At 31.6% G+C, this 16,201-nt stretch overlaps 1 protein-coding gene across 2 annotated transcripts; it reads left to right on the forward strand.

The window, feature by feature from the left end:
• The first annotated feature begins 3,028 nt into the window (after positions 1–3,028).
• Positions 3,029–9,854, forward strand: LOC110805865 (potassium channel AKT1). Of its 2 annotated transcripts, XM_022011488.2 has the most exons (12): positions 3,029–3,345; positions 5,565–5,933; positions 6,062–6,119; positions 6,230–6,547; positions 6,718–6,963; positions 7,051–7,149; positions 7,284–7,316; positions 7,403–7,588; positions 7,744–7,938; positions 8,103–8,178; positions 8,280–8,876; positions 8,981–9,854. In XM_022011488.2, the coding sequence occupies exons 1-12, from the start codon at positions 3,158–3,160 to the stop codon at positions 9,244–9,246; spliced, it is 2,631 nt and encodes an 876-aa protein (XP_021867180.2). In that variant the 5' UTR covers positions 3,029–3,157; the 3' UTR covers positions 9,247–9,854. The 2 variants fall into 2 exon arrangements, with proteins under 2 accessions (XP_021867180.2, XP_056690905.1); XM_056834927.1 differs by lacking the exon at positions 5,565–5,933 and having other exon boundaries at positions 3,030–3,345.
• The last annotated feature ends 6,347 nt before the right edge of the window (positions 9,855–16,201 follow it).

The following is a 16,201-nucleotide window of genomic DNA, read 5'->3' on the forward strand; positions in this document are numbered from 1 at the left end:
TGACAAAGTCTTAATTTTAGTCTTAAAAAACTAAGACTCAACTTAAGACTCGTGTTTGAGTTGAATAAAATAATAAAATAATATATAGTGCATAAATATAAAAGTCTTAAATAAGTTTGAAGGGTGAAGTGCTAAATTTGATTGAATCTTAATAATAATTTCATTATTTAATAATAGTGAAATGCTGACATGACATATGAAGAATGTTTTAAGACAAGACCCCCTTAATCTTGCTCTAATATAACTAAATATTTCCATCTGTTTAGCTTCTCATAGTACGTACTGCTTTTATCATTTTCGAGCTTCGCCCAGTCAATCTCTATGATTGGCGAGTGAAACATATCAAGGGTTATTTTCATAAATAAATTGTCAAAATATACAATCTACATATTTTCTTTTTATATTAAAATTATTTTCTTTTATTTTTAACTTTTTTAAAATATCAAATATATTGTACGTCACAAATTTTAGATTGTATATTTTTTCATTATAATTACGAGAATGTCACTTGATATGTTAATCAAGGGGATTGTTTTGAAATTTCTCATCGTTTTTCATGAAAATTTTCTAATTTGTAATGGACCGGCCAACCGTGATTAATTTGGGGTAACCGAGTACCCAACCATTCCAGTTCTAAAAGAAATCCGAGAAGCTGAACCGGAAGCGGATTAAATCTGTTCCTAATTTTCATTATCTGGGTAGAACTACCCAAATCGATTTTCATTCTTAAACCGAGTATCTACTTAGGCCCTATTTAGTTCACCTTATTTCAGATTTAATCAGATCAGATCAGATCAGAAAAAATAAGTTCAGTTCATATCAGATCAGACCGACCAGATCAGATAAGAACAGATTATATCAGATTATTATTATTATTATTATTATTATTATTATTATTATTATTATTATTATTATTATTATTATTTTATCAAATGCTGACAAAGTCAAATAATTTACAAATAGTTAGTGGGCCCAGATTGTATCCGGCTGCCCACTAACTATTTGTAAAATATTGACTTTGTTAGCATTTGATTAATAATAATTTATAAATAGTTAGTGGGAAGCCGAGATACAAATAGTTATTATTATTATTATTATTATTATTTTATTATTATTATTATTATTATTATTATTATTATTATTATTATTATGATCGGTATATATTTATATCATTGTTATTATTATTAATATTTTGTTACTATTATTACTTTAATAAAAAAGAATTGTTGTCGGTGCAATTAAAATCTCTTATTTAAGGCATAAAAAAAACATTAACAAAACATTCAAATTCATCATGTCCAAATTAAAACCATATATTAACTCCAGATCAGAAACGATATGATCAGGTCATGTCCATATCAGAACTGATTTTAATAGATCAAAACCATTATATATCTAGACAAGAACCGATATGATCAGATAATATCCAGATCATGTCCAGATCATGTTCAAATCTGCAAAGATCTTGTCTACATCAGAACCGATCCTTACAGAACCAATATGTTCAGATTAGAACCGATTTGTACAGATCATGTCCAGATCAGAACTAATTTGTACAGATCATGTCCAGATTAGAATCGATATGTCCAGATTATAACTGGTCAAGATATCGACTCTGTACTTATTATGTTCAGATTAGAATTCATCTGCAAAGATCATGTCCATATCAGAATTGATTTGTACAGATCATGTCTAGATCAAAACTACTCTGTATAGATCATGTCTAGATCTATATTGATCATGTCCATATCAGAATCGATCTGTCCAGATCATATCCATACCAGAACCAAATTTGTACATATCATCCCCAAACCAAAATCTGTACAGATCATATCCAGATCAGAACTTATATGTCTAGATCATAACTGATCTATCTAGATCATGTCTAGGTCTATCTAATACAAGGAATAGTTAAATCATGAGCAAAGTAAAATAAATAATAACAATATTATAAATTTGTGTAACATTTATTTTACACGTAAGTCGTTTAACATTAATAAATGTAGATTTTTGTTTAAACTTAATTCTGAAAAATCAGATCAGATCAGAAAAAATAAGTTTAGATCAAATCAAATCAGACCAGATCAGATCAGATCAGGAGAAATAAGGTGAACTAAACGGTAGAGCTGGCAATGGGTTGAGTTGGGTCGAAATCAGGTCGACCCATTTGTAAACGGGTTGAGATTTTCCCAACTCAACCCGACCTGTTTAATTAAATGTTTAATTAAACGGGTTGAAATTTTCAACCCAACCCAACCCAATTATAAACGGGTTGGCCTGAAGTTGACCCGTTTAATTTTTTTTTTTTCACTTTTAAGTGTAAATTGACTTAACTATAGAATCGCGAGGTGATATTTTTGTGGCATATCTCATAGAAAAAAGTAATACTTCAATATGTATTTGACATGAATCAAAATGTCAAATAATTATTCATTGTTGAAGGAAAAATGAGAAATAAAATATTTCAAATAAATTCTACAGATGTATATTACATACTTGCTTGAACTTAAACGTGTTAGGCGGGTTGTTTTCGGGTTGAACATTTCAACCTGACCCACCCCATTTAATTAAACGGGTTGGGTTGGGTTGACCCATTTAATTAAACGGGTTGAAAATCTTAACCTAACCCTTTATTATTGGATTGGGTTGGTGGATTGGGTTAATTTTTGCCAGCTCTACTAAACGGGGCCTTATTGGCTCATTAGTCCTCCCTATCGGCTATCGCTCTATCAGACAGCTTTGGTTGGAATTGCACTAGTTGTCCCGTACTATATAGTGATAAACTAATCTTATTCAACGGCAATAATTGATTTTTAAAAGCCCAAAAGTATCTGTATTAAGCTTATAATTAACATTGTACTCCGTAGATGCTAACACAGATGATTCATCCTAGTTTATTACATTAATATACATACACGTATTGGACGCGAACAAAACCGTCCCCTGAAAGTGTCGTAATTATTTAACAAAAATAATAAAAAGAAATGTCAACCGAAATCGAATGAAAGCATATTTTTAATCTGTCAAAAACATATTTGTCTTTTTCATCATATAAATTAAAAATAATAATTATGGAGATGAAAATGGAAATAAGATAAATTGCAGTTGAGGAAGTGAGAATGTGGGAAATAAAAAGAAAGAAAAAGAAAAAAGATAGATGATGAATAGTTGGGTGAAGAGTTCAGTGTGTGGTGAAAAATTAAGCGAGGTAGACAGAACATCAGTAGGTGGTACTACCACCCAATTTAGTCTTACGAATGGCATCCTACCCTCTTTGGGTGCTCAAAGCAACCGTGGCATCCTTCTCCGCCGCTTTGTTATCGCCCCTATGGATCCTCGTTACAGGTACCTACGTCATTTTTTTTACTTGTTGGTACGTTACTGTTGTCACCTCGTTACAATTAGACTTGTTTACATTTTTCCATACTCCGTATTAGAGCTGTCAAAAACTGACCCGACCCGAAAACCCGACCTGAACCGACCGAACCCGTAATCGACCATGACCCGAAATTAAGGTAAAACAGGTAACCCGAAACCCGACCTGTACCCGATCCGAAAAAATCGATAACCGATTTTAACCCGATGTTGTAACACCCGAACCCGAACCCGACACCCGACCCGAAAATGACCGATAACCGAACTGACCCGACCGAACAATGACCCGAACCCGATTTGATACCCGACCCGATGTCAACCCGGAACCGATTGTAACTCGATGAAACCTGCTATTGACCCGACCTGTGAGAACCCGCTACGTACTCGATTTACCCGAGTTATCAATGACACGACCAAATATTAACTTCATTGATATATCTATTTTAATTATTTATTGCTAAATATTGAAAAATTTAACTCTAAAATAAGTTAAACAAAATTTTTTAGAATATAAAATCCTTAAAATGTATAGGTTAATTATCAGACCCGAGTTTGACCCGTCCCTGAGAGTGATCCGATCTGAATTCTATTTGATCTGATTATTATCCGATCCAAACTAAGACCCGAACCCGAAAATAACTGTGTTGCAAACCGACTTAAACCCGACTCGATAAGACCCGAACCCGAAATTATCTGCTATAAACCGACTTAAACCCGATCCGATAAGACCCGAACCCGAAATCAAACCTGACCGAAATGTGACCCGACTCGAACCCGACCTGAACCCGGGATAGGAAAAAACCCGATATGACCCGACCTGAAATCGACCCGACCGAACCCGAACTCAACCCGAATGAAATATTGACCCGACACGACCCGATCTGATCATGACCCGAAACCCAAGATGACCCGACCCAATGACCTGTTTTGACAGCTCTACTCCGTATGTTATATATTCCGTATGTATGATGAATTGATGAGGTAGAATTCGGTTCGAGTCGGGTAAATTAGTTTGGGTCATCTTTTTGACTTTTGACTCAAGTTTATCGTATCAATTAGGTGCGTTTCATAGTTGTGACTTGTGAGAGGTTGGGTGCACCTTAGTAATTTCAATTGTACACTTTAATAAAGGACATGTTTGTAATACTTTCCTGTTTCATAAATATTTTTCCACACTAGATATTTGATCATTTTTTATGACTCATACGTAAGAAAAATTTGTAGTCATGTGATATTTTATTAAATTCGTATAGATATATGTTTTCTAAATATCAACATTTTTATAAATTTTTACTTATACATCATTCGAAATATTAAGAGTCAAAGTATGTGTTGGAAAACAAAAGGTCAACCATAATGCTTAATTTAAGGAACATAGGAAATATAATTAAATATATAGTTACAAGTTCATTATTGGAGATAAACAAATTAGCTGTTGTAGCCCAAACGATCTACAAGCTTGATTGGAAAAAGAAATATTACAAGCTCCCCTCAAAATGTAACATTTGTATGACAATCTTTTTTTTCCTTTTTTTACGAACCACAACATGTTACAGCTGACCATATAAACACCTTGTACCCAAAATGTATAGAAGTACGTTTACCTTAAAATTTGATGTGGCAATATAAGCTACAATTGTTGCATCTTAACATTGAGGTTGATGCTCTTAGGTATACCTAAAAAGAACAATCACCAAGCTCGAGGCTCAACATTTAGCACACCTTTTCTTCAACTAAAAGTAAAAGAAATATGAATGTAGCTAATATCAATGATGTTGTATTTTAAGTGGTTTTAAAGGCTAATATGAAGAACAAGAAAGTAGAATTTACGGAACTTGTTGTGCCGTGGTAACCAAACCCACTGCCTTGAAAACGAGATTTAGTGCAATTGGGGTGCACAATTGTATTCACCGATCCGTTCCATAAGGTTTACACAACTCTCAACATACAATGACACTCTTGAGTGTGAGATAGATGAAGTTACTAAACTAGTCCGTTCTCAAAAGCGGGCGATTTTCGGTGCAATTCAAGAAAGGCTTTTTTCAATTGCGCTGGAAACCTACCCGTTTCGGAAAATCTGTCAGGTTTTCGGCGCACTTTAAATTCCAACAAGTGAATATTTTGCAAACGTATAGTAGCACAGTGAATGTTTAGTTTACTAACAATAATATAATGTACGCACTACGCAGAGGATGGGAAATGTTTCTGGTATTGTTGGTATTCTATACAGCATGGGCATCTCCATTCGAATTCGGCTTCTTACAAAAACCATCTATTAAAGTCCTGGCAATCGCGGACAACATTGTGAATGGATTTTTCGCCATTGATATAATATTGACCTTCTTTGTGGCGTATCTTGATAAGAAAACTTACCTTCTTGTGGATAACCGGAAGAACATTGCTTGGAGGTACATTAGGACCTGGTTTGTTTTCGATACTATATCCACTGTCCCTTCTGAACTTGTTCTTCAAATTCTCCCTAACGACGTTCGAGCCTATGGACTATTCAGTATGTTACGTCTTTGGCGTCTTCGTAGAGTCAGTAAAATGATCTCCAGGTTACTTTTTTTATACTTATCAACGCAATAACATATATATATATATATATATATATGAATTAGAAAAGTATGGAAACTGAACTATGTATAGAAATCTCACTCTCTTTTTTCACTCATTTCATTCACAGATTGGAGAAAGATCCAAAAATTAACTATTTTTTTGTTCGAATCTGCAAGCTAGTCTGTGTGAGTATTGGAAGTTCAAGATGCCCTTGTTTCTGTTTCGAATAAATGGATGTAAAATTGTGGATGTCTAGATGTGTATGATGCTTAATTGCCAATTTAATTTGTTGTAGGTGACTCTTTTCACGGTTCACAGTGCTGCCTGCTTTTACTATCTCTTAGCTGCCAGTTACTCTGACCCGAAAAAGACTTGGATTGCTCTTTCAATGGAGAACTTTGAGACTGAGAATATGTGGTTACGATATGTCACATCCATTTACTGGTCCATAACCACTGTCACTACAGTCGGATATGGTGATTTACACCCTGTCAATATAAGGGAGATGGTCTTTACTATCTTTTACATGCTCTTCAATCTTGGACTCACAGCATATTTGATAGGAAATATGACAAACTTAGTGGTTCATCGGACTAGTCGAACCAGAAACTTTGTAAGTACACAATTTGCTCTCTTATTCGGAGTTTTCTTTCTAAAAATTACACTACCAATTAAGTTGTTACTTGGTATGTATAAATGTATAATGTATAATGTATAATGTATAATGTATAATGTATATGTCTAAAATTGATGAGTTGCATAAACTTGTTTGAAATTCAACAGAGGGACAAACTTCAAGCAGCATCCAATTTTGCACAAAGAAATAAGATTCCTGTTCGTCTCCAAGATCAAATGGTTGGTCACTTGTGCTTGAAATACAGAGCTGATTCAGAAGGGTTACAACAACAAGAGGTTCTTGAATCCCTTCCTAAGGCTATTAAATCAAGTATTTCACACTACCTCTTCTACTCACTGCTTGATAAGGTATATCTGTTTCGAGAAGTGTCAAACGACTTGCTTTTCCAACTGGTAAGTTAGGCTATTTTGTACCAATACTAGCTCCTTGTTGCTTCGTTATTGATATGTCTTACTTTTCAAGTGTTTTTCCATCTTAAGGTTTCAGAGATGAAAGCTGAGTACTTTCCTCCTAAGGAAGACGTGATTTTACAGAACGAAGCCCCCACGGACCTATATGTGCTAGTCCATGGTGCAATGGTGAGAATAGAATGTCTCACTTATGATTTTAACCTTGAATGAGTCAGAGTCACAATAACTTATTGTGTGAGACTAGGGTGACTAATACAGCTTGCTCGTAAAAATCAACAATCTGATTTAAGACACTTTTGCAGGAGTTGATCTTACCCGTGAATGGAGTTGAACAGGTAAATTTTTCAGGTACACTGGTACAGTTATAATTGAATTTCATCAGCAGTCTGTTAATTTAATCAGTTGAGGATTTTATCCACAGGTCGTTAAAGAGGTCAAATCTGGAGATATATGTGGGGAGATAGGTGTTCTTTGTTACAGGCCACAGCTTTTTACTGTTCGCACCAAGAGATTGTGTCAGTTGCTGCGTCTAAATCGTACTTCCCTTCTGAATCTTGTCCAAGCAAATGTTGGAGATGGAGCTATTATCATGAGCAATCTCTTAGAGGTTTGCGTGTTTTACTCAAGGAATTGAAGAATAGCTAGTATGCGGTGAACTAGTTAGAAAAAAAATGCTAGATTGTTTTAATATGTTCCTTACTTTCAGAGATGATAAGATCATTACATACATGCTAACATTGATCAATTTTGTTGCTGTTACAGCATTTGAAGACGCAGCATGATCCATTAATGCAATCTCTTGTTGATGACATTGAGAAAATGATAGCTCAAGGTCAAACAGATTTGCCACTGGGTTTATGTTTTGCTGCTGCAAGAGGAGATGAGCCGTTGCTGCAACTCTTGCTGAAACGCGGGTCCAATCCAAATGAGAGAGGCATGAAAGACCGCACTGCTTTGGTACGTATATATGTTGAGAACAGTACTAGTTATCGGAAACTGCTGCATGTGTAATAGTAATATACTTGAAGATATTCAAAATGTATCGCGTCTGGAAAACTGGAAGTATAAGTTAATTCTGGTAATTCTTTGACTAATTCTGTAGATGTTTTGCATTTGACCAGCATGTTGCAGCTGCCAATGGAAATGAAAACTGTGTTTCTATCCTGCTGACTTCTGGGGCGGATCCAAACTCAAAAGGTACCATTTACTCTGAAAAACAATATAATGTTGTTTGTTTTGATGGTTGTTGTTATGATAAATCGTGATACTCACATTGTTGTGTTGTCTTCATACTGCAGACTCAGAAGGGAATGTTCCGTTATGGGATGTAATAATGGGGAAGCATCCTGAGTCGTTGATAAAGTTACTGGTAGACCATGGTGCTACTCTGGCTTCTGGCGATGTACCACAATATGCTTGCTATGCTGTAGAGCAAGACAATCTAGAGCTGCTACAGAGTATTGTGCGACATGATGGAGATGTAACGTTGCCCAAGAGCGATGGAACTACACCACTTGATGCTGCAGTGATTAATGGAAACGCCAACATTGTTAAGTTCCTTTTAGAGCAAGGGGCAGACATTGACAAGAATGATGCAGATGGGGTGACACCCAGGATTTTGGCAGATCTTCATGGAAATGTTGAGATTAAAGCATTATTTGGTACTAGTTGTAAGAAAGAGGTTAGCCTCAAATCGGATAATGTAGTGATCCTTAATAAGAAAGTGGATTCTACTAATTCCCTGAAGAAGTACTCAAGTACTGGTACATATTTGGATGATGTTACTCTGGTTCCTAGTGTTCATGTCGATATGCCTCAAGTTCAGGCTCACCCTAGAGCCCGGGCTAACGTGTTTGAAAACTCGCTATTTGGAGTAGTGTCTGCTGCTACTAGAGGTGAGGCTATATGTGTGCATAAGCATTTCTATTTCATTCCAATCTTTACGTACTCTATATTTTAAGTAGTTAATTAAGTCACAAACTTAATTCTGAATTTGTAGGTGAAACATCTGCTGGTGTAAACAGTTACACAAGGTCTGTTCCTATGGGAAACCAATCTGCCAGAGTAATACTTAGATGCCTTGGAAAGAGTGAGGCCTCAAAGCTCGTCAGGTTGCCGGACACAATTCAAGAACTAGTTGAAATTGGTAACATGAAATTCGGATGTCACTGCACTAAACTAGTCTCTGCACACGGAGCTGAGATTGATGAGATCGAACTCGTTAGAGATGGCGATCATCTTACTCTCATGTCTGATGAAAATTAGTCTGCTTAACGTAAGCCAAATTCAAATCTAGTAGTTGATTCCAAACACGGACACTGGACACCACTTGTTGAATCAACTAATTGGTGGACTAGTGAAGAATTAAGCTGCATGCATGTTCATTTTCAACTAGACGTACCATCTACATCTTTTTCTGATGGAAATATTACTAGTGCATATTGACTTTAGACTTGTACTCCGTAAATAATTCATGGCTTAACAAACAACATTCAATCTATAAGGCTTGTTGGAAATTGTTAATATTAAACCCAATATGGCAATGAGTTTCAGTTATGATATATTACTAGATATTTATTTAGGAGATATATTATGTTATTGTATTCCTATTTTACGAGTTGTATTTTAGGGATAGATTTGTTAGTATATTGGTTTCTCCTAAATTGTAATATTCTAGTAATATTGTGTTTCCTAATACTAGGGCTAGGGTTAGGAAGTTGGGGTATATAAATAGGGATTTATATACCATTATGATTGATATGCTTGAGATCCTGAGCTTGAGCATAGTTTGAGAGAAAAACATATGAGGTTGATTGATTGTATTGTTAATAACGGTTTTGATTAATAATACAAGTTGGGACGTGGGTATACCACGTTATTTATATTGTGTGTGCTTTGTCTAGATTGTTATCTCGTACTATTCCTAACAGAACTACAGTGTTTTCACAGCTACACAACTAAGAGAATAACAACAACAAAAATGTCCAGGCCGGAATTTCGTGTGTCATGACAATTAAGAACCACTAACTTGAAAACGATAATTGCCCAACACACTACTTTCAAGCTATTTTAGGGTAACAGGTTCAAGTCACATAAATTTATGCCCAAAAATAATAATGAGTTGGAAAAGGCCTAGGAAAAGTATAAATCAAAGAAACTATGAAAATTAGTTATTCGTCAACGTCTCATGGAAACGGAATAACTAGTGAGCAAAGACCGAGAATGTAATATCAAAGGATTATGAGTTTATGTGGTGTTATAACCAAACGCGTACCACGAACGATTATGAACAAACCCTGCAAATACAATATAGACCAAATAGAACAAACAATAATAAAAGACACAAGTGTTTGTGAGGAAATTTAGATTTCATCCCCTCAAATATTATCGTATTATTAAATTCCTGCAAAATAATACAATATCTCCTCAATATTTACACTAATATAAACCTGGTCCACGCTAATTTAGCGTGGATCAGGGCAACGGAGTAATTTGTATGGGCAACATGTGTAATTGTGATTTTAAATAGTAACTATATGCGTATTACAGTAACTATGTGTTTTAAAGAGTTACTATGTGTTTTGTAGAGTTTCAATGCGATTTATGTCTATCCCACTTTATATACGTTTTAAACTTTTTTATTTTTCAAAATTTCAGACTACATTATGTTCATTTCTCTTCCTTTTCTCTCTCTTCATTTTCTCTCTATGCTTTTCAAAATTTAGCCCAAATTTCTAGATTTTGTTCGATTTTCTTCGTAATTATCTTATAATTCTTATAATTGGATCTATTAGATGAGGAAAAATTGGAGGAAGTAGTAGATCAAGAAGGAGGTTCGTCGTTGCCGAAATCGAATTGAAGAATTTGTGCTCGTCTACAAATCTTCGCAAGAATTTTTAGAGATTACATCTCGGTTTGTTGTTTTTTAAAGAATTTTAAGTCTATTTTTATTTAAAATTGAAAATATTTGTTGTTTTGGAGAAATTAATGTTTGTGTTTAACCGAAATATCGTTTTCACTTCGCGAATTCGATCAGTGACTTCACGATTTTAAATAATAACTACATGAGTAATACAGTAACTATATGGTTTAAAGAGGTACTATGTAAGTTTAATGGTTACTATATGTGTACAATAGTTACTATATTATTTTAATGGTTACTATATGTGTACAATAGTTATTATTTTGTTGATTGATTTGAAATTTTTGTTGTTTTGGGTTAGTGTTTCACATAGTTAGTATATAAATGATATAGTCACCTTTAATTTATGTTGCGAAATATTGTTTTTAATAGTCACCGGAATGTTCGTTGTGTTTATGTTAGTAGTAGTTTTTAGAGTAACTATTTTTTTAAAAGTTACTATAACTTTAAAACAGTAACTATATATGTGTTTAAAATAGTTACTATATTTTTTAGAAAGTTATTATAAGTTTAAAACAGTAACTATGTGTTTAAGATAGTTATTATGTTATGAACAGTTTATAGTAAGTTTTTGATAAATAATAGTTAATATACGATTACAGTATGTTTTTGTCCGCTTCTTAGATAGTGACTATATGATTATAATGGTTACTATATGTGTACAATAGTTACTATATTATAATAATAGTCACTATATGTTTTATTTAGTTATTATATGGTTTATATAGTTATTATATATTTGAAATAGGTACTATGTTTATTTTATCATGATTTGTTACCATATGTTTATTTTCTTCCATAGTTACTATATTATTTATATAGTTACTATATGTTTGAAATATGTATTATGTTTATTTTATCATGATTTGTTACCATATGTTTATTTTCTTCAATAGGCATTGTATGTTTTATATAGTTATTATACGTTTGAAATAGGTACTATGTTAGTTTATTATGTTATGTGTATGTTTTTTATGTTTATTCTACATTTTTAGTGATGTAGTTACTATATTATGGATTGAGTTACTATATTATTATCACACCAACTATATCTGCAACTTTGTGACTAAATGACCATCAATAATATGTATAGGTACTATATCTTGTATTATAGTAACTATATGTTTGGTATAGTTTTTTATGTATACTATAATGTTACTTTTATGCTGTTTGTTGTCCTCTATGTTATTAGTATAAGACTTACTATGTTATAATCACAATAACTATATGATCATAACAATAACTATATCTGCAACCCTGCTCGTATATGACTATCATTAATATTAAGAGATATTATATCATGTATAAATAGTAACTATATGTTTTTAATAGTTACTATGTTATCATTACGTTCTTTTATGTTCTTTCTTTGTACTCTATGTTATTAGTAATAAAAGTGACTATGTTATTATGACAATAACTATATGACTATAACAATAACAATAACTATATCTGCAATTCTGCGAGTACCCATCGTTAATTCTAAGCGTTACTATATGATGCATAATAGAAACTATATGTTTTACATAGTTACTATATTATTTTTTTCATATTTAAATGTTAAATCATTAACTTAGTTTAAATATTATTGATTCAGAAATACAAAGATGATGCACCCAGAATTGAAGTCGTGCAAAGAATAAATTTTGCAAGGAAAACAAAAGCATGAGAAGAAGAAATTCCTAACAACAATGGAAACCAAGGACGTGGTAGAGGAAGGAGAGGATGTGATAGTGGAAAAAAGAGACGTGGACGTGTCGATTAGTATTTTTTAGTTCAAAAATATTTGATTTTAACCTGGTTTATTTAATAGAAGCAAATAATTAGAATGTCGTAGCTAAAACAACTAACCAAGTAGTTAATGTTTTCTTTATTACTGTTCAAGATTTTAACCTCCTTTTTTTTGTCTTTCCTTATGCAATCCTTCTATTTTTCCCCTTTTTTTTTTTGTAAGTATTTATTTATATATTAATCAAACTGTAAAAACAAAGGCTAAAAACAAACAAAGACACCTTGGAGAAGGCTCCCTAGGCTAAGAATCCAAACACTAGACACCGAACTCCAAACCTTGGACTCTGAACTATTTTGCCCCTTTTGTTAAGGGGAAATAGTCAAATAGGTAACATTAGGTAGTAAATTTTATTAATAACCATAATAAAATCATGCAGTGAAGATTTAAGAATTTGTGTGTGGGCTTAACAGCAATAGAAATTAATATATTAGTCTAAGAATAATTTACAACGATTCATCTCAAAGGGAAAAAAAAAATATTACAAGTGTATACAACGAGTTTTTATATGTCAAAAGAAATGTAATTTATTACAATTATATTGCCAAGTTGGAAAAAAGAATGACAAAACTACACTATTTTTTAAAAAAAGTTGCATCTTTTTAATGCTTATAGGGCATATTGTTGTCAAATAATTAGACCCCTAAAAAATTTAATGAAATTAAACAATTATAAAATATAAAATACAGTACTAACATCTTATTACAAGAAAAAAAAAAAGAGCAAGAAAGAAAAAATGAAGACATCAGACAATGCTAAAGGAAAAAAATAAAGACATACTTTAGAATGCAAGAAACCTTGAAAATGAATGGTCATGGGTACAAAAAAAAAAAAAAAAACTAAAAAAGCTTTGATGAATGCGGGTATCAGGGATCGAACACAACCCCTCCGCGTTCAAAAAGTAGCCTCTGCAAGGACATTTACCATTGAGCTACACCAATACATCATTGTTCTAAACGGACATTAAATAGATATATACTAATATACAGTTTTCCAGATTTTCTTAATTTTTCTTTTTCCGGAAAAATAGGGGTCCCTTTGGTCCCCTCGAAGTACATGTAGGTCCGCCCCTACTATATGACCTCTAAAGCATCTATATATCATATTGTTTATTTTATAATTTAATAATTGTTCTACAGCTAAAGTTACTTTTCTATGATACAGTTACTCTTTGGATAGAATAATTATTCTTATCGAAATGACTATGTTATTATTATTTTCATAGTTACTATTTTGAAGATATAGTTACTTTACAGAACCTATAGTTTCTATAATATACTCTTTTTCTCTGCAAGAATGAATGTATAATTATTCTTATTTTTATAGTAATTGTTTTACAGTTAAAATTACATTTCTATATGATATAGTTATTCTTTGGATAGAATAATTATTCTTATCGAAATGACTATATTATTATTATTATTATTTTTTCATAGTTACTATTCTGAAAATATAGTTACTTTACAGAACTTATAGTTTCTATAATAAAAGACGACGATTACCCGTTCACATTAATTTACAAAAACACCTTGGTCCATGCTAATTATAGCGTGGACCAAGTCCATGCAAGTGGGATTGACCCCTCAATTGATGATTCCTCTCACCGATGTAAATAATTCTAGAGATTTTTACATATCAAACCATATCTAGTTTCATAATTACAATTCTAATTAAACTAGGAAACAATATATAATCCAAACAAGACTTATATTTGACTCCAAGTCCTTTTCGTATTCTTATCAACTTAACTAAATTGTGTTAATTCCTAACAAGTGATTTTATTGAACTGAGAGAATTAAGTGAAGAAAGACAAAATGATGTAATTAACCTCCACAAATTAAGCAACATGAAGAGGCACTTCTATATTGCTCATAAAATCAGATGTTATATGCTTATAATATTAGGAGTTAAAACAATATAAATTAACTCTTAAGAGACAAGGGATTTCAGAAGATACAAAATAGTTTAAGCTTAAGATGGATAGCCTACTCCACAACCACACCGCAACCTTGTCTGCAATGCCACAACCAACGGTGGCAAAGTAAAACAAAATGCATTACTCTAACAATGACTTAGGGTGTGTTATGTTCACCTTAAAAAATAAGTTTCAGGTCCAATAAATCCAGATAAGTTCAGATAAGTTCCAATAAGTTCAGATAAGCTCAGATAAGTTCTAATAAGTTCAGATAAGTTTCAATAAGTTCCAATATTAATAATAATATTAATTTGTATTATTATTTAGATTATTAATAATAATAATTATTATTATTATTATTATTATTTATCATTTATTATTTACTATTTACTATTTATTATTTATTATTTATTACGGAGTACTTATTATTTATTACTCCGTATTTATTATTTATTATTTATTATTTATTATTTATTATTTATTATTTATTATTTATTATTTATTATTTATTATTTATTATTTATTATTTATTATTTATTATTTATTATTTATTATTTATTATTTATTATTTATTATTTATTATTTATTATTTATTATTTATTATTTATTATTTATTATTTATTATTTATTATTTATTATTTATTATTTATTATTTATTATTTATTATTTATTATTTATTATTTATTATTTATTATTTTGTATTTTGTATTTTTATTTATTTTTTATTTTTTATTTTTTATTATATATTATTTATTATTTATTATTTATTATTTATTATTTATTATTAATTATTTATTAAATATTAATTATTAATTATTAATTATTAATTATTAATGATTAATTATTAGTTATTAATTATTAATTATTAATTATTAATTAATTATTTATTATTAGTAATAAGTTCCAATAAGTTCAGATAAGTTTCAATAAGTTTTAATAAGTTCGAATAAGTTCAGATTAGATAAGTTCAGATAAGTTTAGGTCAAATAAGTTGAACAGAACGCACCCTTACGACTCATTATAATCGTTGAATGGCAAACTATGATGACTGTAGTTGTCCCACTGGCTCATTCCTGGAAAAAGAGAAAAAAAAATATGACGATTCAACGACTCGTACTTGTAATTTATGGTTTAAAAAAATTGTACTTTTGCTTGGGGTTGATTGGACGACTGGAATTCTGAAAATTACACGATTTTGATGACCTTGCCTGAACCCGGACTTTGATGAGGATTTTTATATGTAGAATTATAGTCAGTGAATTCTTGTTTAAGATTATTGTGAACCGACAACTAATATATTATATAGAAGTATATATTTGCTCTCACATAAAGTTATTTTGGTATTATCCAATTTTTTTTATCAACTCCGATCCTGCAACCACAGTCCACATTATTAACAATCTAGACTCTAGAGGGAATAATTGGAATAGGCTTCCATTTCAGAATGAGCAATACGTACTTAAGACTTGAAGTTATGAAGCTCATTTTCCGCAATTTCCGGTACGCGAAACATTCAACAATCAACAGAAACAAAAGTCAAGTAATAAATCAAAATGTATGAAACTATCTCCTTTAAGTCTTTGTTTAAACACCC

The sequence above is a fragment of the Spinacia oleracea genome, chromosome 1 (genome assembly GCF_020520425.1).
Source record: "Spinacia oleracea cultivar Varoflay chromosome 1, BTI_SOV_V1, whole genome shotgun sequence".
In the NCBI taxonomy this organism is placed as follows: Eukaryota; Viridiplantae; Streptophyta; class Magnoliopsida; order Caryophyllales; family Amaranthaceae; genus Spinacia; species Spinacia oleracea.

Excerpts from the sequence above, each read along its gene's own strand:
- LOC110805865 (XM_022011488.2), top strand. The coding sequence starts at position 3,158 with ATGATGAATAGTTGGGTGAAGAGTTCAGTGTGTGGTGAAAAATTAAGC. Across the intron at positions 7,150-7,283 it reads TGCTAGTCCATGGTGCAATG|GAGTTGATCTTACCCGTGAA; the intron begins GTGAGAATAGAA and ends ACACTTTTGCAG. Across the intron at positions 8,877-8,980 it reads AGTGTCTGCTGCTACTAGAG|GTGAAACATCTGCTGGTGTA; the intron begins GTGAGGCTATAT and ends CTGAATTTGTAG.